General features: G+C 54.2%; 8 protein-coding genes across 8 annotated transcripts; 5 read left to right on the top strand and 3 right to left on the bottom strand.

Moving 5' to 3' along the window:
• Positions 1-115: 115 nt before the first annotated feature.
• MYCGRDRAFT_97131 (uncharacterized protein) lies at positions 116-4,141 on the top strand (the record flags this gene model as incomplete). Its single annotated transcript, XM_003847937.1, has 1 exon — positions 116-4,141. The coding sequence occupies one exon, from the start codon at positions 116-118 to the stop codon at positions 4,139-4,141; it is 4,026 nt and encodes a 1,341-aa protein (XP_003847985.1).
• Positions 4,142-4,605: 464 nt separating this feature from the next.
• Positions 4,606-5,848, top strand: MYCGRDRAFT_15118 (uncharacterized protein; the record flags this gene model as incomplete). Its single annotated transcript, XM_003847938.1, has 2 exons — positions 4,606-5,698; positions 5,763-5,848. Coding segments are annotated over 2 exons (1,179 nt in total), but the record flags the coding sequence as incomplete, so codon positions are not given.
• Positions 5,849-7,742: 1,894 nt separating this feature from the next.
• MYCGRDRAFT_88310 (uncharacterized protein) lies at positions 7,743-8,802 on the bottom strand (the record flags this gene model as incomplete). Its single annotated transcript, XM_003848056.1, has 5 exons — positions 7,743-7,771; positions 7,824-7,902; positions 7,969-8,119; positions 8,247-8,702; positions 8,753-8,802. 5 exons carry the CDS (start codon positions 8,800-8,802, stop codon positions 7,743-7,745), a joined length of 765 nt encoding a protein of 254 aa, XP_003848104.1.
• A 1,611-nt stretch (positions 8,803-10,413) lies between these two features.
• MYCGRDRAFT_50261 (uncharacterized protein) lies at positions 10,414-12,156 on the bottom strand (the record flags this gene model as incomplete). Its single annotated transcript, XM_003848055.1, has 4 exons — positions 10,414-10,732; positions 10,784-11,444; positions 11,491-11,939; positions 12,005-12,156. Coding segments are annotated over 4 exons (1,581 nt in total), but the record flags the coding sequence as incomplete, so codon positions are not given.
• Positions 12,157-13,961: 1,805 nt separating this feature from the next.
• MYCGRDRAFT_97134 (uncharacterized protein) lies at positions 13,962-15,699 on the bottom strand (the record flags this gene model as incomplete). The annotated part of the gene is made up of 2 exons (XM_003848054.1): positions 13,962-15,350; positions 15,403-15,699. 2 exons carry the CDS (start codon positions 15,697-15,699, stop codon positions 13,962-13,964), a joined length of 1,686 nt encoding a protein of 561 aa, XP_003848102.1.
• A 1,212-nt stretch (positions 15,700-16,911) lies between these two features.
• Positions 16,912-18,849, top strand: MYCGRDRAFT_10942 (uncharacterized protein; the record flags this gene model as incomplete). Its single annotated transcript, XM_003847939.1, has 1 exon — positions 16,912-18,849. A coding segment is annotated over one exon (1,938 nt), but the record flags the coding sequence as incomplete, so codon positions are not given.
• Positions 18,850-20,448: 1,599 nt separating this feature from the next.
• MYCGRDRAFT_50245 (uncharacterized protein) lies at positions 20,449-21,522 on the top strand (the record flags this gene model as incomplete). The annotated part of the gene is made up of 2 exons (XM_003847940.1): positions 20,449-21,190; positions 21,374-21,522. Coding segments are annotated over 2 exons (891 nt in total), but the record flags the coding sequence as incomplete, so codon positions are not given.
• A 1,327-nt stretch (positions 21,523-22,849) lies between these two features.
• Positions 22,850-24,028, top strand: MYCGRDRAFT_77532 (porphobilinogen synthase; the record flags this gene model as incomplete). Its single annotated transcript, XM_003847941.1, has 1 exon — positions 22,850-24,028. The coding sequence occupies one exon, from the start codon at positions 22,850-22,852 to the stop codon at positions 24,026-24,028; it is 1,179 nt and encodes a 392-aa protein (XP_003847989.1).
• Between the last annotated feature and the right edge of the window lie 359 nt (positions 24,029-24,387).

Genomic DNA, 24,387 nt, shown 5'->3' on the forward strand with positions numbered 1-24,387 from the left:
CACGCGACTGAGCGACACACCAGACGCCGCGACTTCAAAGAGTCGCTCCAGCCGCCCGCTCTCACACGATCGATACCATTTCTAGTCATATATCGATCCACGTCACACCGCCATCATGCCGGCCCAACGCCCTCGCGCGTCGTTCGAGCCGATCGCACCCGACTTCAACCTGAAAGCCCTTGTCGAGCAGACGCCCAACTTTTCCTATGTCGACCGGATCAGCTGCGATATGATTGAACAGCAGGGTATGGCCGCATTTGAGAAGCTTGTCACGCTGCATGTCATCGTCGGAGGAAAGCCGCTTGTCATCGACAACTTCGAGGAGCGATTGGATCCTTGGACCTTCACCCCAAAGTGGCTGCGAGACAACTGCGGAGACAAGGTTGAGAACGCACGCAACTTGACAGCAAAAGAGAATCTGCCTCTGACCATGGCCCACTACTTGAACAACATGGGCTTATTGACTAACCAATTCTTTGACAAGCCCGGCGCATACAAGGAAAAGGGAAGGCAAAGAGTCTACCTGAAGGATATTGATTGCCCTGGGGTATGGTGGGACAAGTTGAAAGAGCACATCCCAGCGAATTTGTCATATCTCAACGACAGCACGGGCGAGGTCGGTGGCCCAGGTGCTGTACCGGACAACAATGTGCCAGGTCGACGACTCGGCAAGGGCATTGCAAGAGCTGGCGATTTAATGAGCTCTCTGCCGCCGGACATGCGCGCAGAGAATCTGATGTGCTACATTGGTCACGAAGGAACCTACACGCCATCACATCGGGAGATGTGCGCTTCACTTGGACAGAACATCATGGTCGAAGCGTCGAATACCGTCTCCGATGAGGGAAAGGCGGAGAAGCCTGGCTCGTCCATTTGGTTCATGACGGAGTCAAAAGACCGGCATCTCGTGTCTGAGTATTGGCTCAGTGTTCTCGGTCACGACATTGAAGTCGAGAACCACTTTGCGCAAGTCGTGGCCTGGAAGAAAGCCCCATTCAAGGTCTACGTCGTGGAGCAACGACCTGGAGATTTCATTCTTATCCCGCCGTTGGCGCCGCACCAAGTCTGGAATCGAGGCACTCGCACCATGAAGGTGGCATGGAACCGCACCACGGTGGAAACGCTCGAGATGGCGATGAACGAAGCGCTCCCACGCAGTCGCATCGTCTGCCGCGAAGAGCAGTATAAAAACAAAGCGATTGTCTACTACACTCTTCAGAAATATGCCTCGCTCCTGACGCTCGCCATGACTCAGGCAAAGCGCATGCCTCCGGACGCCGCAAGCCAACTGCTCTATACTGGAAAAGTCAAACAGCTCATCAAAGACTTCAAACGCTTGTTCGCACTTTACCGCCAGATCATGTTGAGCGAAATGTTTAATCCCGAGGATCGCGATGCTCCAAAGTCGTTGGAGTATCTGCCATTCGACTCGAACGTGACTTGCGCTTACTGCAGAGGCAACATCTTCAACCGATTCCTGACATGCGGGAACTGCAAGGACTTGCTCGGACACCACACCGAGGACGGAGAAGGTGATCCTTACGATGTGTGCATGGACTGCTATACCATGGGACGATCATGCGCTTGCGTCAGTGGATTACGATGGGTTGAGCAGTTCAGATGGAAAGAATTGCAGACCAAGTACGATGTGTGGCGTAAAATGATCATTGAGCTTGACCAAGGTCAAAACGCGAAGACTCCACTGCCATTGATCGAGGAGCGCAGGAAACTTGGCAAGAAGACTCTTGCGGAAGTGTGCAAGGAGCAGCTGAAGCGTCGCCCATTCAAAGACGTCAAAAAATCGGAAGAACCAAAGGACGATGATTCGTCCGACGAGGAAATCGTGGTTGGTGATGATGGCAAGGTCAGGAAGATTACCAAGAAGAAGAGCAAGACTTTTCTCAAGAACAACCTGCCATGCCACGTCTGCTGCCATCGGCATCCTACGTGGAAAATGGCGAAGTGTACGACTTGCGACCGCTCGTGGTGCTATGGCTCTCTTTTTCGCGGATGGGACAAGATGCCCATCGATATCATGGAAGATCCCGCTTGGGAATGCCCGCATTGTTTGGGTATCTGCTTCGCCGGCGCATGCAAGAAGGAAGGCAAAATGCAACCTTACGAGCCCAAGGGAACGCTGCTTGGCCACGACACGAAGAAGGTGGCAGATGCGCGCAGTGTTGAGGCTTTGGTGGACTTCAGCGTCAGCAACTTGAACTGGCTGAAAGACGATGCGCCCGAGAAGGCGACCGAGTCTCGTCGCTTCCAGAGAGCGAGAGAAGAGGCGAGAAGGAACAAGGAGAACGGCGACGTCGAAGTCGACGAGGATGACGATATGATCAATACTACTCAGGTCGAAATGGAATACTCGCCAACTGCAGACGCCATTGATCCGGCGTTGATGAGCGGTGCCCTGCCTAACGAAGATGAGGAGGCAGCGTTGGCCAGACAGTTGCGAGAGGCCAACTCGTCTCTTGCGGCTCCCGCAGCACCGATGGCATCTTCGTCGACAATACCAGAAGGTTACGCACCGCTTGCGCAAGCTGGCTACTCCGGATATGGAGCACCGCCTGCGACGATGTATCCTCAGCCAGGTGACGATGATTCGTATCCATACCCAGGCGATGATCGTGACGACAGCGCCGATCCTCCCAACGGCGACGAGCTGCGACCATTCCGAAAGCGGAGCCGCGGTGACGGTGACGACGATGATTTCGAGGATATCAACATGTCCAAGGCTCCCAAGCAAAAGAAGCCCCGTCTCATGCAAGCTGGATTCCGTTCCTTCGACTTGGCAGAGTCTGCAGTTGGGGCTTCGGCTAGCAAAGCGAAGAATGAGGCACAACGTCAATTCGAGAAGGAGAAGGAGAGGAAGGCTTTGGAGAAGGCAAAGGCCGAAGGGCGATTCATCATGCTGCAGGCGGCTATCAAGGGCAAGAAACGAATCGTTAAGCTACCTATTTCGAGCGCGAGGCTTGCCCACGTCCTGGCGCAACAGACTGCTCTTGCTGCCCTCGCCGCACCCAGCGATGGAAATCAAGCGGACGCCGATGCCGAGCACGAAGATGTCGATGGCGGCGTTGCTGTAAACGAGGAAGAAGACCTTGACGCATTGCTCAAGTCTGATCTTGCGCCAAAGAAAACACCGTCCAACAACCGCGTCAGTCGGGAGCAAAAGATGCGCGATGGAATCATCCTCACCGGCTCGACCAAGAAAGCACTTGTGCCGGTCGAGAAGGACGAGGAATATGGCTACCGCTACCGTGAGCGCCTACCCAATGGCAAACGCGTGCAGCGAGATACGATGCCGCCTACTGCCGCAAGTGCGAAGTCCAGGAGAGAAGGTGTCACTCGAGGCGGCAAAGGTCGGGTCGAGTACGAGGAGGTCGACATCGGGTCTGATGATGAGTTCGACGAGGAGCTTGATGAAGACAACCAGCGTGCCAACGGTGGCAGCTGGTCGGCAATCAATTCCGCGCCTGGCAAGAAGCAGGAGAGAAACAGCCGGCGTAGCCTGCCCAGTTACCTGCAAGAGCGCCAGGGAGATGACGACTTTCCGGAGGCCCTGCCCGAAAACTACCGCGAGAAAGGCATGGCTGCCAGCCGCGCCGCGAGGGCCAGCACGGGCGCCATTGCTCCAAGTGACCAGCTCCAGGCTGAAGTGCAAGCCACCGTCCCCTCGAAGGCCATCAAGAAGAAGAAGTCTGTCAACTTCGTTGACGAGCAGATCCCTGCGAGACGGTCCAACGTTGGTGGGAAAGGCCCAAGCATGCGCCCTCCTTCGGCTCCGATCTTGGGCAGCCATCGTGATACCGCCATCGAATTGGGCGACGACGCCTCCTCTTCGGACGACGATGTTGATGCCGATGGCGACGAGGCGGACACGTTGGATGTGATTAATCAAGCCGCTAATGGGGACTTCGGCCAGTCGCAACTCTCGTCGTCCACGTTCATGGGTGACGATGATATTGCCGTGGGTGGAGCGGTGCAGCGGACCAATGGCGCGACAAATGGAAAGGCGAAGGAGACGGCTCAAAGGCAGCAGCAGGAACGCGCAAGGCAGGCCATGGACGAGGCAAATCGGATGGCGAAGTTGGCTGCGTTGGAGATGTTCGAGGACGAGGGTGGCTTTGGGCTTTGATTGCAGAAGTCGGTAAGGAGGTGACCATGCTGGGGCACTTGTGCAGTGTTGTGCATACCGTGCTTTGTGGTTGTGCGTTTGTGCATTTGTGTAGAGGCAAGCAGCGAAGATACCCATGCGCGGGAGAGTATAGCGAGACGAGTCTATTCTCACTTTTGATAGTTCAATGGGAAGCTCAATGTCTATTCCTTGAGGCGTTGAATGTCGCCCGATATTGACTCAATCCCGACAGTAATTGATTAAGATCCATCAATCCGATGCCTACAGAGACACAGACTGCTCGAATCAGGCAGATCCATCACACCATTGATTGGCATCGTCAATGAAACAACAAAATCACGACAAGCGAAGCGGCTTTGGATAAGATCATCAAGCTCTCGGAACCTCAGTCGTGAAACTGTACTATCATGCATTCCGAAGAAGAGCTGCTCGCTTTGGCCAACGAACTCCTCCTTCCGCTCCATCTCGAAGCAACCGAATGTGAAGTCCTACAGCCACTCTGGGCCGACTATGGATCTATATCTCGCCTGACCATATCTTCAAGATCAACGCGCTCTACAAACTCGCCTGCACCAAAGACTTTGATCCTCAAATCAATCACGCCACCGCCGGTGAAAGGCTCCTCTCCCTCAGAAAGCCATCTCAGAAAACTCATCTCCTACGAAGTAGAGCAGCACTTTTATACCAAGCTCGTCCCTCTACTTCCAGAATCTACACCAGTGGCACGCTGTGTGGCTTCCGCGACACCCTTGGATTCAACCTCGAAGCAAAATATCACGACGATCCTCACCGATCTCCGCGAAGCATTCCCCATTGCCGCCGAGGAGCAACGTTCGGAGCTCAGCACATCTCAAGTACATGCAGCATTGGACTGGCTTGCGAACTTCCACGGATTCTGGTCGACCCGCAATGCAGAATTGAGGTCCAGCCGTCTTCGGCTTCCTCCTTTAGAGGAGCAAGCGGCCGGCACTTTTACGAAATCACCTGGAGTCTGGCTGAATGGAGGCTACACCTATTTCGCGACACGGCAGTCCGAGTACAAGACTCTTCAAGAAGACTCTGACTCGCCTTGGCGAGAAGTCCTCTGCAGTCCACTCCCTGACCCGCTCAGCAAGAAGTCCATCGCCGAGCTAGTCGCTGCCATAATCGCTCCATCTCGATTGTCCAGCATCCCCAATCCGACGAGCCCATATGAGACCCTCCTCCATGGCGACGTCAAGTCTGCAAACCTCTTTACCACGCCATCTCCATCCTCCTCAGCTTCAGCGGCGTTCTTCGATTTCCAATATGTTGGTCTCGGACTGGGAGTCTGCGACTTGGCGAAGTTGTTCACATGCTCGGTGCCCATGTCCATGCTAATCGGTTCTGGAGATGGGAGTGCTCCTCGACTGAAGGGCAAACAATCGAAGCTGGAGATGAGAGAGGGCGAACGGAGACTGCTGGAGCGGTATAGACAGACGTATGAGAAAGTCAGCGGCAAGGCGTACCCATGGGAGGAACTGGAACGGCATTGGAATTGTGCATTGGTGGATTGGCTGAGATTTCAGGCTGGCTGGGGTGAGTCCTCATTGATTTCCTGCGTCCTCCGTTCGATGCTTTTCTGCTGACGCTTTCTAAAAAGGATTCTGGGGCAACACATACTGGCTGGAAGCCAGAGTCCGATTCATCCTCGCGGACCAAGAGTGGACGAAATGGATGCAGAGGACTGCCGCAGATACATTGGAGGTCAGTTACACAGTCTGAGTGGATGATGTGCTCAAATGATTCAGACTGACCAAAGCACCGTTTCCCGTAGTTTGTGGCATTGGCACGGGAGTTCGAGACAAGTGAGACGCAGGCTACCATGTCGGATGCAAGTCTGAATTCATGACTCCACACCAAGCGGATGACGGTGACAATCGCTGTTGGGCAGTGGGCTACCTGGCGAACACTGTCTCGCCAGCGACAACAAAGACAGTGGTGATGCAACAATATTCAATGAACAAACGAAATATCGGTAATGAGCTAGACGAGTCTAGCCAGCTAATTCCTTGCCCCTCGACCAGCTCCATCGTGTGTCCAGCACAAACCAATTACACATTACACATTACTAGATCAGTCTCTCCGCCGTACCAGCACCATTTTCAGCAGTCATGCTATCGCTGCGACGGCTTTTTTCAGGCATCATCTCCGCTGCTCCTCCGAGATCCATCTTCCTGGGCCTCCATATTCACATTCATCGTACCGAGTTCTCGGAGCAGAATCCGAAGATATCCACGGTTCCTCAGCATGGCTACTTGTACACGCCTCAGAATAGCACTCGGTGCATTCAATGTGGAGCCTCGCAAGTCGTGAGGGAGTCGCAACGCATGAATCGCGCGGCGAAGAATAGTGGCTGTTGCTGGGACAATCCTTTGATACTCCCTGGAGTCAGACAGACCGTTCTCCATTATCTGCCTCTGTAATGCTGGGTCATTCTGGACTCGGAGTGCCTCTATTAGCCTAAGCTGGTTTCTTCTAGCACTTCTCGCTCTCCGCACTGTGAGTCTTGATCGTCTTTCATTTCGGCGGGATGCGGAGGTCGTCCTCGGAATTGGAGGGAAGATGCGTCCGAGGAGTTCCTCGTATGCCCCAACCACGACGGGATCCGCGTTGTCAGGCTCCGGCAGGGCTCCATTTTCAGTTGCTGGCTGATGATCACCGCCACCAGTAGCCTGGGAGGCCTGTGGCCGGGCATCGGCAGAGGCTTCAAGAGCTGTCCGGAAAGAGCTGTCAGAATCTGCGTCGGAAGTAGGTGATGCGGCGTCGAAGTTCTCTGCTGCCGCTGTCCCTTCGCTGCTTCCCTGCTCGGCTGGCGAGGCATCTGGAGGTCCTTGATGTGGGTCTGCTACCGATGCGTTCGCGGAGGCAGGTTCCAGTCTGTCGACGGCCTGGGCCTCAGAACCTAACGTGCTTGCGCCAGATTTGGTGTTGTTCGATTGGGCAACCATGGCTGATGATCTGAATGCTGCTTGAGAGTCTTCGAGTTCGTGAGTCGTGGTCGTGAATGTTCGTGAGTTGAGAGATAGTTTGAGTGTTTTGACGAAAGAAGAGATATGGTGTTGCTGTGATGAGGCCTGCCTGATGAAGAAGAAGTACCACAAGAGGACGATGGGTGTATTTGAACTCCCACGGAATGGTCAAGCGGCCGCCTTTGGCAGTCTGAGACCTTGTCCTAGACATCTTGATCTCATGCGGAAGTCAAGACACGACTTCCGCATGAGATACTTGTCTGATAACGGGAGCCTACATGAGGCAGTCTATATCCGGAACAAAATGTTAGGAAAGAAGTGTTAAACACTCTTTTCTGCGTGCGGAAGAGCTCGTGGCGCTGGATCGGTCTCAGAGCCACCGGATCGGTCCCTGATCTGTAGATTACCGTAAGACATTAGCGAACTCTGCATGCTATGTCCTATAGTTCAAGGCTTGAGTGCAAGCCATAGGGGATAACACTGGCTTCTTCGGAGACTGAAAGGCAGCTGTCGTGGGTCATACGGTCTGCGGATCTCATGTATAAGTAGAGAGCAGGATCGAGACTTGCAAAACGATGGCTTTGGTCTCAATTTTGGATGGTATTGTAGGATTACATGTGCCCGATGGCAAGCCCGGAGTCTGTCACTAGTCAGTGGTGCTGGCTCCGATGCAAGAAAATTCGCCAACTCACCGATATGAATCTCCTGACCAGTCATTGACGTATTTTTCGCAATCATGATAAAGGAATCGGCACATTCACCCAGTTCAGTCTGCCCATGTGTCAGTCTGTGAACGCAAGACGCGAGGTTTTGGATCAACGCAGAAAGTATACATACCTCCTTCTGGAGAGCTGCAGCCTTTTTCAATCCATTAATTCTTTCTTCTCCATACGAGTTACCCCAGTCCGTCAACAATAAGCCCGGTAGAACAGCATTGACTCGCACTTTAGGACCTTGCGTGTTAGCCAGAGCCTTCATGAGATGGCATCTAAAAGTGAAGGGCGGAGGAGTCAGCAAATTATCAGGAAGCCTGCGTCGTGCGAGCCTTGCGCCAGAAACTGGGAAACCATGCTGAACTGGAGCTCGACAGGCTTTCTACCCTTCATTCAACTTACTGAGCTGCCTTCGTTACGCTGTACGCCATCGAAGATCCGCTCAAAGTCTTGCCAGCGATCGAGCTAGTCATGATGAAGACTCCGCCTTCTTCGTTCTTGTTAAAAATCGGCATGGCGGCTTTGAGCAGAGCATGGTTTCCCTTCACGTTCGTGTTCCAGCACTTGTCCCACTCCTCGTAGGTCAGAGCATCCAAATCCTTGAAATCGGAGAACTTGGTAAAGCCAGCATTCCCAATGATGATGTCCAGACCACCAAATGCAGAGACAGTCTCCGAAACGCAACGCTCAATGTCGGCAATCACTCCACCGTCTCCTTGAATGACAGTGGTTTTGACGGAATATTGGGATTCCAATTCCTCGGCGAGCTTGCGTGCAGGAGCTTCACTCGCGACATAATTTATCGCAACGTTTGAGCCTTCTGCGGCAAATCTCCTGGCGACTTCGGCACCCAGACCGCTGCGAAATGTTAGCAGAGTTGGACGAGCACCGGAAAGGGGCTGTCTTACCGTCCTCCGCCGGTGATCAGCACATTCCTGCCTTTGAGAGCGTATGGCATTTTGAACAGTCGTCAATGGAGCTTCGATCGAAAGAGGTCCAGATCAGTAGCAAAGTCAGATACAAGGACGAGACTGTGAAGTGGCAGGTAAGGGTGAGGTTCAATCTTACCTACCTACCGGATATGGAAATCGGCATTGAGATACCCCGCATGGTGCGGGAATTATCAGGTACCCTGCCGGCGATCCGACCGATTACATAAGCCGAAGTGAAGGATGATCGAAATCCGACGGAAACATTGAGCTTCTTCTTGCACATCATCTTCTTCGACATCGCTGGAAAGTTGTTCGGAAGCTACACATAGGAAATGGTGAAAGTGAGTAGGTAGATTCCTCTCATCGAGTGGCTTGGGCCTGGCTCATCGAGCATTGACCATGGTTCCGACTCCGAATCTCGCCTTTGTGACCGCAACCAGTTCGTCCACAAACGTAAGGTCCGACTCTTCGTCGTCCAATTCAATCATCTCAGAGCTCTCCCTTTCAGTACCGCCTGTGGCGTCTGCACCTGCGCCGCCTTCTTGTATCGATCGATTGCGGACTCTGATGATGTTGGCGACGGATATTCGAGGGAGACCAAGAGATGGTCTGGCCGGTCTCTTCTCGGTGGGAACGGTCATTACAGCCAGCGGATGATCTCTTATCTTCGAGCCCTTCGAGGAATGGTCTCGCTCGGGATCTTGATTTGGTTTGGCTGAAGAAGTTCGGGAACCCTTCTGTGCGCCCCCAGGTGAGGATCTGCCGGAAGCATTTGTACCCACTGCATGAATACTACCCAGCAATAACTCTCGCCTATCAGCGGTCCGTTGATGTCCTGTGTCTCCGTCGGCGGTGCTTGCAGACGTCCTGGTTATGCCGCTGCCGCTCGCTATGCTGCCAGCCTTCCCTCTCTGGGCTCCACAAAATTGCTCGCTTTGGACTGTCATCCGGCCCATTTCTCTGCTCAACCCGGTACCCTTCTTACTCACTCGTATGCGGGGCAACATCGATCCTGAGCTGCCTCTGGAAGGTCGTTTCTCTACTCGCTTTGCAAAGATCGGGACGAACAAATCGTGCACCTCTCGTTTGAACCTGAGTCGTTGCCGACGAGCGAGAAGAGAGCTATCGGCGGTGCAGCGATATCGAACTTCGAAGAACGTCCTGGGTATGCGTGTCAAAGTCGTGGAGATACCAGCGGCAGTAGTGGGTAGAGCGCAGGAATCGGTGCCTGCCGTCGAGGTGGCCGAGACTGATGATGAAAGCGGCAGAAGATGTGAGGTGTGTAAATCTGAGATCGCGGTGAAAGCAAATATCGTTGTTGTTTGAGTCGCAGGTGCAGGTCGCAGGTCGAGAGGACCGGCTGTAGACGATGAAGGCGAGGACTCCGCAGAGGTGTAATATGCGTGCAGAGGTTTGGCGTAGAATCGTGCTTCACTCACCCATGCACTGGGCAGCGAGGCAAAGAGGAGTGGTATAGCTTGACGGAACTCGGACGTGGGGTCCGCGATGGTCTCTTCAGCCTTCGCAAGCTGAGAGCCAGCTGGTGTCTCAGCCAGTCGACTAAGAATCTGTGTTGCTCGTAGTCCGTCGAACGCCGACAAGAATGCGATCTGCTCGGGGGAAGGAGCGTTCGGAAAGAGCGGGACATCTGGTAGCAAATCTCTTGCATCTTTCTTGACAACCACGTCGAATCCTTTACCTGCTGTCTTGGGCGACATGGCGAAGATTGTCAGCCAGGTGCCTGGCTTGTCGGCGATTCCTCTCTTCGTCGAGACGTATCGCTTGAGTCCAGCGAAGTGTCCAATGAGAGTCGCAAGGGGAATTTGCATAGCATGTGCAATGTTCCGCCCAACATGCTCCACGTAGGCAAATCTGAAGCCACCGTTCAGTAGTCTGTGAGTCTCTTCCGCGTTCAGTGTCCGAGTAATGAACATGAGTTGGCCTTTACCGAACAGACTGAGATGCAGCGCCGCTTCTAGCTCGGGAATGGATGGCTGCGTGATTGACGAGAGGTTCTTGTGAATGCAAATCTTGTGATGAGGTTCGATTCGGAGCGTCCCTGTCTGGATGATCTGATCGTAGAGAACGCCAAGTTGGTCGAGTCGGAAGTGGATCGTCGATGCTATCGAAGCGGCGGCGGTGCAGAAGCGTTCGCGGAAGAGTATTTCGTAGTCGTTATAAGTATCGGCATCGTAGATGGCGCTGGCTGGAGAGCTGATGGGTCGGGAGTCGTCCCCGATACTATCGGCCTGGGCGTGGAGATGGCTTCTCATTCTGGGAATCAGGTCGACCACACTGGCCCAGTTGTGGGTCACACGGTAGATCCAGAGAAAGACTGGATGGGCAGTATCGAAGTCATCGTTGAAGGTACGATGGTTGTACTTGTCGGTAATCTCGCGTGAAGGAAGAACCCCGTCTGTCGTTACAAGCACTCTTCCATCTGGGTCAAACATGACGCACGCCAGCATGACCTTTTGGGACCTCCGCCGCACGATTTGATCCCGCCGGCGAGCTACCAGAAGGATGATGACGATCAGTACTGCTGCTGCTCCACAGAGTGCTGCTGCGATGAGTACTTGTGTCTCTCGAGCTCGCAGATCGGCAGCGTCGTTGTAACGTAGTAGCTTATATTCGCAACTGGTGGACGCTGTGAAATGCATGGCGGAGACTGCAAGTTGTCAGCATATGTAGTTACAATCGAGCGAGTCACTAACCACCACCCGCAAGAAGTGCGGCACACAGAAGTCTTTTCCACCACGATGAAATCCATCTTTCGCGCAGTCGATAGAATAATAGCAAAACAAGCCAGCAATCCCCGATCGATATAACGACCGAGGCCACGAGGAACTTCGCATGGTAATTCAGAACGTAGTTCGTGATTCCCTTGTTTCCCAGGTAGTGCATAGAAACAACTGCCAGACCGGCGATCACACCAGTGCAGGTGAGTGCAATCCAGTGCAGCACGGTCGAGATATTGGAGAACTCGGCCGCAGAAAACGCAATAGTCAGGCCGATGACAGGCAAGAAGACTGACAGGACAGTCCAGTTTGATGCGTAGACGAGCTGAATTGAGGGATCTCCATTGCCGAGAACGATAGCACGGTTGCCGATGAAGTGCATGCACCAGATTCCAACCAGGCCCATGGATATTGCGCATGCAAGACTCTCGACCCTGACCTAGAATTAGTAATAAGGCCAGAATGAAGCAGCGGCCGCCTCCAAACGTACCAGCTCCGCCAATTCCTCAATGCCGTCCCTCGCCGATGCAAGATCTCAATCGTAAGTATGCAGCCGCATAGACTTGCAAAGTAGGATCCCGCGACAATGCCCGCATCGAACGTGCTCGGGATGTTGGACTGAACTCCATAGATCTCGCTCATGGTGTAAGCCGGCGTCGACGGCGTCGGATCTGTTGCTCAGTCAGCCGCATTGTAAAGGCATCCCAACGCAGACTTTGCGCCTATCGTTTGCGGCGATCATGACCGGCACGCAGAACGGCGCGGCGCCGTCTCGGCCACTGCAGATCACGGATCGTGGAGGAATCCGACATACTGTGTTCTCATTCGACGCCGGCTTCCAAGTTGTGATCCTGCGTTGCCGCCAAAGATATCAGGAGTCGAGGTGATATGCCTGTCCCGAATGGCTGCTGCATAAAGGCCAAAGATCTTTTGTCGCTGAGTCCAGTAGCAGATGCGAATGCGCTCGGATCTTGAGATCCGGTCTGTACGACAGTTTTGGGTTATGGCATGTTCTAGTGCGAGCGCGACGCAGGTCGAGTTGTGTGAGAACGAGCGCAGAGTGTTGTCGCAAGATGCACTCTCGTGTGCGCAAGGTTGAATGAGTACTCCTCAGGGCGGTCGACGTCGTACGACTTTCACAGGTTAATCTATTGGGTAGCCTCGACCAACCAGAATGAGCGCTCAGAAGACATCGGCTTCAAGAGAGCAAGGGATTGATGTCGAAGAAAGATGCCGATGTCGTGCAAGAGGACGTCCAGGGTACGAAGAGTATCGGCAAGGACGAAAATGGCAGCGGCCAAGCGCATGATGTAGGAGGTCTTTAAGGTAAAGCCGGTCCGCATGGTGGTATAACAACTCCTGCCCGCCTTTGGTCATGTTCGCCTGCCCGCAATTCAGATACGTTTGGAGGACGAAGAGTGGGAAGGATCGAGGACGGACCAGAGGCGCGGCAAGCAGAGGCGCGGCAAGCAGCTACAGTGCATCTGCTTTCGAAGACTCCATCGCAAGTCGTGTATCAATATCATTCGTGCAGATCGCGTCTTGTTCACACAATGCAGATGCACTGCAGAAAGCCACAAAAAATAGCTTTTAACAGGCGTCGATTGTTTGAAGGCAGGGTGCCGGTTTCGAGAGCATCCTTCATGCACACACTTGACAAGCTTCTGTTGCAATGCAGATTGCTGCAAGTATAGGAGGCGTGGCGTGCTGCTTCATGTCTGGCGCAATGCAAGGGTGTCTTTGCCTCGCTTGGCAGTCCGGAGTGAGTTCCACACCGCATAATGCTGTGTGCCCGAGGCGGATCACCAGGGCACTATATTTCAAACACGGCTTGTGCGACATACTGTGTACCGTAGGTGCACATTGCCTTATCGAGTCACTGATGGGAGACACTTCGCAGAGTTCATAATGACAAGAACTTCGAGGCCGAATCACACTTTATCGCATGACGGGATTTGGATCCTTCCAGCACGGATCCGAGCCGAGACCAGCAGAAGCCTTCTTGAACCTCTCCCTCTGTCACATGGAGCTCGCACCGCTGACCCGAGCAGACTTTGCCTGGCATTCGTAGTCCTTTCCACAAAAATAGGAACCCGACATTCACAGGAAAGCTGCGTCGACTCACATGGCAGATGACAAAGGCTGCATGTTCTGGGTGACTCGATCGACAACATGCCTTATCGGACCCGGCATAGACATTGTTACCCGACGCATCGATGTGCTTTGCGAACATAGACCGCGGCATCGCTTCTTCTGACCATGGTTTCCGGAAGATCGACCGCACAATCAATATGGTCTACCGATGACACGCAAAGTTGCAGACTCAACAACTTGTATCCATGGGCGATGCAAAGTTGCACGTACTGGGCTCCGGCGGGAAAGCTGGACTCGGCCATCGGAACAGCGGTCCATTCCGCTTGATCATCCACTGACTTTTGGAGATCATATCACGAAGAGCAGAGATCATCGAAAAGCATTTCTTCATCTCCTGTCCGGTCGGGCTCCAAGGTAGCGCGGCCAACCCCCCACTCTTGCTCCATCTCGTGCAGTTCGGCTCCGGCCGAGTGTCTTTCGGCAGATCCTGTGGCGGGAGCAAGGCTGTCGTAGATGAGAAGCATATCATCTTCAACGCCAGAATCGCTGTTCGGGGGCATTGTGTTGGTGAAGTTATTGAACGCTACGCCTCGATAGACTGGCCCTGTATGTTCCGAGGTACTCTCGACAGGCCGATATACTCCGGAGCCGGAAGATGTCCTCCGCCTTTGCCGCGCCGTGGCTTGAGAACCATGGCTCGGAAACTCTGACTCATGCTCAGTACCTCCGTTATCGAGTATGGTTCGAGTTGACATAGCATCGAGTGCACTGACAGCAATATCCCGCTTGTCATGTTTTCCAGCTCTTCGACTTGCTGTACTTGATGTCAACTTCGCTGCAGAATCTGGATCAAGCAAAGACGTCTGCGATGCTTGCCACAAGATCCTGCTGATCGACCCTTGAACACTCTGCACGTCCCTTGCTCCAGAACCACTGCAACGACTGTCAAGCAGCTCCGATCGACGGCTGAGCTCTCCCAACTTCACCCGCAGGCTTTCGCGACGTGCCGATGTACAGCCGACCTTGACTAGAGCGTGAGTGATCGTTGGGGTCAATATCGCTCGTTGTGAGATTGCGAGCTGGTAGCTCGGTGACCAGAGAGCTGGTGCGATGTCAGCTAAGGGCTGGAACGACTCGATTCCGCTCACTGCGATACGTTTCGAAGCACGCTTGGGAGAGCCAGCTATCGACTGTCGCAGGCCAGCGTCGAGGAGTTCGAGCATCAATTGCTTGGGTGGGTCCATCGCTGAAAGTGGCTTTGCAACGCTCGCCGCACGCTTGAGAGAAGAATCGTCTGGTCGGTTAGGCTGCTGCATCACCTTCGTGTTTCCATCATCTGCTCCGGCAAGCATGTCGTCGTTGCAGTCGGTGGCTCCAAACAGCATGTCCTCGTCTTCGGCTTCAGAGCCTGCAGATTCGATGGAGCTTGCGTGATCTCTCCTCGGATTCGAAGTGTCGTCTGGCCTGTGGCTGTTATTGTCCGTCCGGGTGTCGACGATCCAGAGATTTGTCCGGAGCTCAGACTTGACGTGTATATGAAGCTGCACAGAAACCATTTCCAGCTCATGAATTCCAATAGGCGGATGGACATCATCAAAAGGCACGCCTTCTGCAAGCTTGTGCATTGGCGAGCTCAGACTGACGCTTGCACGAGCGAGATTGAGGGTTATGACACTCACATTCACATCTTCATGGCAGGCGACCTCCATTGACACAATCTCGAGTTGCAATGCTTCAAAGAGCTCTTGTGTGTCAGCATGTATACGATTGGCCGGAGTGAGTATCGTCCTTTACCTTTTCGTGGTATAGATCGTGGGCAAACGCTCGTGTCAGTTGATCTCGGCCAAGGCTTTCGAGGTCGACATTGATGCGAATTGTCAGTCTGAAGTCGTTCCCACGAGTGATCCAAAGGTCTTTGGGTGGGCATGTCAGTGCTGTGTCCGTCAGTCGGTCCAGTATACCGTCCGCCTCGTCAGCGGAGGAAGCAATACGGGCATGGCTTTCAAGATGTAGCTGGAGGTCCGAGGCTGTCGAGAACAAGTCTATCGCACCCAGCGAGACATCGATGCTCGCCATAGCTCGGCCTGGCATCTTATCGTGATGATGCCCTTCGCATGGTGAAGTTGTTGTTGAGTTGAAGAGTGAGCTTCCACCGTGTTCGAGATGTAAGGTAGTGGAAGCGCTTCTCTTGTGGGTTTAAGTCGTGGGACCTTGCCCCCACCAAGCATTTTGTCCATTGCTTTGTCCATGCTTCTGGATCACCTCGCACGTCCTTCCTCCTTCGTTTGTTCATTCGTTTATCTCTCATATGACACCATCCAGGGCACACGCGAGAGGAGGTGGTTGCAAGGCCTGATCAGACTCGTGACTGCTTGCTCCAACCCATGGCCACGAAATTATACTCAGAAACACATCTTACCACTATTTCTATCGTCAATGGTTGAGACGCGCCTATTACTTCCAAGCTGTCTCAGGCGGGCCTGAGCGAGATCATTCAGCAGCATGCCATTCATGGAGACTCCGACCTCGGTCGAGAATACCTGTAAATGGAAGACCTTCCTTCGCAATGCTCGCGTCCGACGTATGAAAGCTCAACTCCTGACCGTTTCACTGCGGGAACTGCAACAACGATATCCTCTGGACGGCAAAGCCATCGCGACGCTACTGGTATCTTTCCGAGCTCGACCGTCTGGCATGAACGAACCGCTTTTCTACAGCTATGCGACGCTCTTCCTCAAAGACAAGCTCATCACGAGCGCCGATCTCCTCCTCGCACTTTTTGATAGTTCCGTGGCTAGGTCTGGTCACTCTGGCAATCCCATCTCAACTCGTACTTTCGGACAACCGTGCTATGAGGAGAGAATGTTCACGATCATGACCCAGATCCATCTTTCGACAGAACTCCCATCCTCGGCCATTGACGTCCACAGCCTGGTCCACGCTGTTGTGAAATGGCTACACCATGTCTGCGAGTACGAGATGGGACGACAGCTAGAAGGCGCTGGCATCGACACTATGCACCCGTGCTCGCTCGGCGCCTATGAAGCTCTCGGTTCTCTGGCGATCTCTATTCTGGGCAACCAGGGCATCCGCAATGTTGCCAAGCAGAGCTGGTGGAGGGCAGGGCGGGCTCAGATAGTGGAGGAAATGCAGAATTACGACGCCAATATCCTGCAGTGGATGCAATCACAACTGGCAGGCCGACTGAGAGCATTGACTGGGATGCCGCCGTACATCAAGACTGACGGCAAAGGGAGGCCGGTCTTGACCGATGACCAGATCCTCGAAGCCATACCAGAAGTCCCGACCATGAACTCGCGCGCTGGACTTTTCCTATGGCTGAATGCCGCTCTTGCTGCAAGACCCCTGACAGACGACATGACTCTCCTAGGCTATCTTCACGCGAGATACCCGGGCAACGTGCAATCCCTGATTGTTGATCTCTTGGTGGCATCCTTTGACAATCTGACCAATGCCATGCTACGGAAGGAGATTCGGCAGAATGTCAAGGTGATTCGATCATTCATCTGTAATAAGCTGCCCACTCTTATTGCTATGCTTTGTGGTAGCATTGGAGAGCAGATCACTCCCGAGGCTTGTATCCAGATGGCTTTGATACCCGGCGGCTTGATCTCAATGACGCCTCTTCCTCCCATCAGCAACGGCGCCACAGATATCGAGGAAAGTCTGAAGGGAACCCGCTTAGAATTCCTCCAGGCCTGCGCTTTGCACGGTCTCGTTGCGGAGAGCACGATCGCAGCGATACTGCGAGGACCCATTGCGCTTCCAAGAGTCACCAAATACAGCAAGGAAACGCTGGTGGCGCAGTGTGCTAACAACCCCAGCCGCCTGGCGCCATTGATTGACGACCTCAACGGCATGCAGGGAAATGCCGGGGCGATATCCGGATGCGTCGTCGAGACCATCAGCAACCTGTGCATGAGCAAGGACACCATGTCGTTGAAGACAGTCTGCAACGAATTGATCAAGAGAATCGCCTACATGGATGTTGTCATGCAATACACGCAACCACAGATGTTACTATTGCCTTTGTGCAATCTGCTCAATGAGTGGATGCATGACCAGGATCAGACAGAATTCACTCCATCGTATGAGGAGTTTGCATCAATACTGCTGCTCACTCTGGCCACGATGCACAGATATGAAATCCAATGGCCAGACATCGGTGTCCTCGAGGATAGCTTCATTGCAAGGCTCCTCGACGACATGTCATGCAGCAAGCCACCTTCGGAGCTTCCAGACGAGCAAGGGTCTCAGTTGGCTAAATGGATCGAGGGCCTGTTTGCGGTCGACGACAGCGGCGAAACCATTGGTATTGGAGATGATGTAATGCGGCAATGCTCTCCACAAAACTTCTATCTGCTGGTTCCAACTCTCTTTGAGCAGAGTGTGCTGGCCTGTCGATCGAACGCACTGGCTATCAATACATTCAAGGGCGGCCTGGAGTTGCTTCTTGAACCATTTCTTCTACCATCGCTCATCATGGGACTTGGCTGGCTTGTGGAACACTCATGGGAAGATCACAACGACGTCGATCTGCTACTGCAAGTGCTCGAGAAGCTACTCAAACCATCGAGTACCTCTCAAGAAACGCAGGCCATGCACAGGACCATCCTGTCAATGGTCGCCACGCCATGGCACGACTCTCTTCAAGAGCTACAACGACGGCAGCCTGACAAGAAGAAAGTTGCTGAACTCAGCGCATTGCTCACACCTTACCTCAGCAACCAACGCACTCTGAGCTGCCGCCGCAGCGAACTAAACGACTGGATCCAAAATGAAGGCGCACTGAAAGCCCGCGTGCAGCAGTCTCTTCGTGAACTCATTCGATGGGCCTCGACCTCGACCAATCCTCCAGACCCGCCTCCTCGCTACGCCCACAAATTATTCGCCGTAGCATGCCAGGCTCTCTCTCCAGAGAAACTCCTTTCCATCATCCTCGGCGAGATCACAGCCACGGACTTTTCCACAATACCCACCGCCCTCGACGTATGCGCTTCGATGATTTGTGCTCCAACCGCACTTTCCGCAGCAACTCACCAGCCTGGCTCCGCAATCGCTCTTTCACCTGTGAGGACTCTGCGCAACCACATTCGACACCTCGTATCCGAACCACAAGCTCTCCTCACCCGTCTCCAGCGCAACGCCGAAGCCCTCGTGCAGCTCTCCCGCCGGATTGAGTCCCAGCTATCAATTGCGCAAATGCCAGCTCTGACTATCCCACTGCAGATGCAAGACCAAGCTGCCGATCAGATGATGCAAGATCTCGGGCTCGACATCCCTGCCACCGGCGATGCCAATAACAACGCCATTGGTGCTGGTGCTAGTGGAAGCATCGATCTCGGACCAGAGTTCGCCGGTTTGAGTGGCATCTCCCAGTCGCAAGCGCAGGAATTGGTCGAGTTGGCAAACGCGGATGGTGCGTCGGGCACCGCTGCGGGTGGCATGGATTTGGGTGACCAGGGTGTGTTTGGTGGATTATTGGATATGAATAGTGGTACCCAAGGAGATGGGAGTGGAGGACAGGAAGGCTCGCAGGGTGGCATGAATAATGACGATGACATCTTCGCTGGATTGGATATGATTGGGGACTTTGAGATGGACTAGGGCTCCTTCGATGGACGGATGACCTAGGCTGTTCAATGAGCGGAGCGGAGGAAACAAGGACTGGCGAGGATTCTGTGCGTGGAAGGTAAGCGCCCAGAGTATGAGTGTGAGCATTTTGGTAAGGCGGCAAAAACGTGCCATAGCAAGTGAACGTCCATTGGAAAGCTGTTTGTGATGGGCGTTTCTTGGACGCAACGTTCACCTTGTTTGGCTGCGCTTTCTGAGCGGTATAGGTGCACTGTAGTTTGGCACCTAGAGGAGAACACAAGGCAGACTTGAGCATGTAGCGCTGTGCCCACAGATCATGGTGCGACTCACAACGATACCTTCTGCAACTCTGGCATGAAGTTCTGCATTGAATTGTGGTGCGGTGATGCAGGAGTGACGATTTGGCGACCAGGAATCCGGCGGGTCAGGTCAGGTTTTGGAGATGCAGCCGGATCTTGGTGGTGGAGACGATGCAATGCAAGATACTGCAGATGACCGAGATGCGTGCCAGACCCGACGCATTCTCTTCTTCTGCCAGACAGCCAAATGACTGCAATAGCAAGAAGTCCAATGTCGATGTACAACAACAGTCGTCGTCCTCCACGAGCAGGATCATCTTCCCGACGATCAGCCGGGCCTCGACCTCCACCTTCGTCATCTCTGTCACATGAAAGACGAGGACGAGAGAGTGGAACTTCTGCTGCACCGCCACAGCACACGACGACAACACCTCCACGCGAATCGAGAATTCTCCACGACGATAGCGACGACGACGATCCATGTCACGCGAGCCACGACCGCCTTGTCTCCTCCCCGCAGTCCTACGATTATGCGCCGGACAACCACCCTCGTGCCACTGTGCTCCCTCTAGAAGCATCCACTCTCACTACCACCCCGCGCATGTCCACCAATCCCGCCCAGGAGGCAGTCGAGTCTCTCCAACCCCTCAGTCCCGCTACGAGTCCGCCAAATCTTTCCAGAACCTCCTCACAACCGACGCCTGCAGAACCCGCAAGCATGGACGGTGCTTTGCCTGAGAATGATGGGATGAATTCCCTCCGGCAGAAGTTGCAGGAAATTCGACAACTCGCTGTGTCAACAGAAGAGAAGGCTCAAAGAATGCATTACCTCATGATGCAAGACTACATCTCCCACAAAACATCTCTTCCCTCTCCATCTGCGAGTCCGGATGGAAGGCCCACAAATGGAATCACAAGAGACGACATGCCACACCTCCACGCTCCACTAGCGATCGACCCGGACAATCCCTACAATCTTCGACCAGGCGATCTCGAGCCAGTCTACAGTCCCCTCCCGCCAATTCGCCACGACGACGTCGTGATCGAAGACGACGGAAATGACTCCTCCTCAGAAACCTCCTCAGATCTCCTCCCCGACCTCGGCTGCATGCATTACAAACGTAATGTCAAAGTCCAATGCTTCGACTGCCAACAGTGGTATCCGTGCCGACACTGCCATGATCAAGCTCACGACCTCCCCTTCCCTCATGCCCTCAACCGGAAGAAGACGAAGAACATGCTCTGTATGATCTGTCAGACTCCTCAACCCGCGGCGGAGATATGCATAAACTGCAATGAGTACGCGGCGTGGTATTTCTGTTCTATCTGCAAACTCTGGGATAATGACCCCACACATCGCATTTACCACTGTCCTTCATGCGGTATCTGCCGTGTCGGCGAGGGGTTGGGAAAAGATTACATCCACTGTCCGCGGTGTAATGTCTGTTTGACGATCAACACTTTTGAAGGGCATAAGTGTATCGAGCGAGCGACCGAAGGAGATTGTCCGCTGTGTCTTGTGGTGCTCTTCGACTCGAGGACGCCGGTCGTGGCGATGCCGTGTGGGCACTATATGCACGGGGATTGTTTTCGGGATCTGATGAGCGTGACGTATAAGTGTCCGGTGTGTGGGAAGTCAGCGGTGAACATGGAAATAGAGTGGAGGCGTTTGGATGAGGAGATAAGGCGACAGCCGATGCCAGAGGAGGGAGAGTTGGAGGGACTCTTGCCGGCGATATTGGAGGGAGAGGCAATACCTGCAGCAACCGGAGTGCCGCAACACCGCACGACTGAGACTGACGCTGCGATACCGCCACCGACACAAGACACCACCTCACCCGCCGACCCAGCGACATCTCAAACCACCAACTCCGTCCAACCTCCTCCCGCAGCTCGCCGCCCTCGCGAAGTCTACATCAATTGTAACGACTGCCATTCCCGCACCTGGACTCCCTTCCACTGGCTGGGTTTGAAATGTCAACGCTGCGACTCCTATAACACCCACCAAATGGCTCCTTCCCACCTCCACGAAACCGATACGGAAAGGTTGTTGCGGCAGCAAACTTCTGCGCAACAAAGTGTCATCGGGCCGGAATTCACGGGCGAAGCGGTGTTGAGGAGTGCGGGTATCGGAGTTGGGGAGAGAGAGGGGATGTTGGCTGTTCCGTCAGATGGGCAGGGTACTGGGCAGGGGGCGGCGAGTGTGGAATTGCTGGATGTCCCGAGCAGTCCCGCCACCCATCCCGTTCGCTCACCGCCTCATTCACCTGGGCGGTATTTCGTCGACGCCTCGGCTTCTCCACCGAATGAGCCGAGGAGGTCGAGTTTTACGACGTTCTCCGCGCCGAGTATGCCGAACTTACCTACGCTGTCTTCGTTGAGTGCGTCGACGCCTGGACTGCCAAGATTACCACGCCTGCCGAACTTACCCAACCTTCCCAATCTGCCAGACCTACAAGCAATGCGCGGCTACGCCACCTTACCCAACGTCGGCAATTTCGGAGTCGGCGAACGACTAGGCGATGGCTGGGAACGAACTTACGAAATGATGTCCGCGGTGGGAAGAAGTTTGAGTCCGATGAGGTATTATTTGAATGGATTGGACGAACGTGACCATCTTGAAGCAGAAGGTGGTGAACATCCCGACGAAGGTAAAGCAGATGGTAGGGGATTGGCGGGGTTCGGAGGGAGTGTGAATAGTAATGGTGGGTTGAGAGCTGGACTGGAGAGGAGGAGTAGTGCGTGGAGTGAACCTGGGTTGGGATGGTTGGTGAGGGAGAGGGAGAGGTGGACGGGCAAGCAGGAGGAGGTAGAGGATGTGGAGAGTGGTAGTGAAGATGAGGAAGAGGAGGAGGAGGTGGATATGTTGGGCGAGGAAGAGGAGGGAGGGAAGGGGATGAATCCGTTTGATGAGCTGGAATTGATGGGACATCGATAACAAAGGTAGTGGAGTGGAAGGATGTTGAAGGCCACTCTTTTTTGCGTTTCGTCGTTGTATAGTCGTCCATGTATCTGTCCTCGAGGGGCGGCCTCAGGCATCACTCCGCCCTTCGGCGAGCAACATCCGACATCGCGGCTCGAGTTCCGTCATCCATGTCGGCGATTGGTTCGACGACGAATTGTAGATCTTACTTCACTTCGCCTTTTGGACTTGCAATTGCACAATACACCAACGAAGAAACACTGCTGGAACGAGAAATAGCAGGAAAGACAAGAGACGGCATACGTGGGACATCTGCGCTGAGGAATTGAAGCATACCACCGCCGGGAGACAACGACAACAACACCCTTCACCTCCCACCACGCCCTCGACACCACCACCCACCATGTCCTTCTCCACCCTCGTCAACGACCTGACCTACCGCGACCGCCGCCCCGGTCTTCAAACCCACCCCAACGGCAGCTCCACCACCCAGCACCCTCACCCCCTCTCCCGCACTGAAACCGACACCCGATCGACCTACTCTCGCGCGAAGTCCTACGCCTCCACCGCCGCCACCTCCGTCTCCATCGCGGGGGACATCTCCTCCCAGCTACACGGCGGCTACTCCCATCCTCTCGCGCGCGCATGGCAAGCGGAACGACAATTGACGAAGAGTATGCTCATATACCCGTTGTTTATCACGGATAATCCAGATGAGGATACGAGTATTCCCAGTTTGCCGAATCAGCGGCGGATGGGGTTGAATCGGTTGGTTCCGTTCTTGACGCCGCTCGTGGCGAAGGGCCTGAAGAGTGTGATTCTGTTCGGAGTGCCATTGGATCCATCGATCAAAGATACCCTCGGCACAGCAGCCGACGACCCTCAAGGTCCCGTCATCAGCGCAATTCGGGTGTTGAGAAAAGCCTTCCCCCAAATGTTCATCGTCTGCGACGTCTGTCTCTGCGAATACACCTCCCACGGCCACTGCGGCATCCTCCACGAAGACGGAACCCTCAACAACTCCCTCTCCGTCGACCGCGTGTCTGACGTCGCCATGGCGTACGCCGAAGCTGGCGCCCACTGCGTCGCACCCTCCGACATGAACGACGGGCGCATCCGCGCTATCAAACTCAAACTCATCGAAGCTGGAATCGCTCACCGCATCGTGCTAATGTCCTACTCCGCCAAATTCTCTGGGTGCCTCTACGGCCCTTTCCGCGACGCCGCCGGCTCAATCCCCTCTTTCGGTGACCGGAGATGCTATCAACTCCCACCTGGAGGTCGCGGGTTGGCAAGAAGGGCGATTCAGCGGGACATTGCGGAGGGAGCGGATATCATCATGGTCAAGCCGGCGACGCAGTATCTCGATATCATATCTGATGCGAAGGAGATTGGCAAGGATTTACCGGTGGCGGCGTATCATGTCAGTGGGGAGTATGCGATGATTCACGCGGGAGCGAAGGCGGGGGTGTTCGATTTGAAGACGATGGCGTTTGAGGCGACAGAGGGGATTTTGAGGGCTGGGGCGACGATTGTGGTTAGTTATTTTACGCCGGAGTTTTTGGAGTGGTTGGATACGTGAGGTGGGTTGAGGGTAGAGATAGAGGGGAGGGAGGCCGGGGAGCGGATAAGGAGATTGGTCGATGCGAGGAGTGGGCCACGGCGAGGCGACCTCACGACGACGATTGAGATACCAGCTGCAGAAGAAGAGAGAAGTGGCACATGCCGAAGCAGCAGAAATCGAACAAGTCTCTACACTCCAACCCCTTTCCCACGACATCCCTTCTGTTTCACCTGATCAACTGCTGAGGATAGCATCTCATCACGAAACGGCAAAGATCCGCGACCGAGAAGGAAACGTGCACCACCAGCCGTCTGACGTCGCAACCGTGCCTCGTACGATTTCATCAGCATTCATGGCGAAAGAAAGCTCAGAGGACG

This window comes from Zymoseptoria tritici, chromosome 12 (genome assembly GCF_000219625.1).
Source record: "Zymoseptoria tritici IPO323 chromosome 12, whole genome shotgun sequence".
Classification (NCBI taxonomy): Eukaryota; Fungi; Ascomycota; class Dothideomycetes; order Mycosphaerellales; family Mycosphaerellaceae; genus Zymoseptoria; species Zymoseptoria tritici.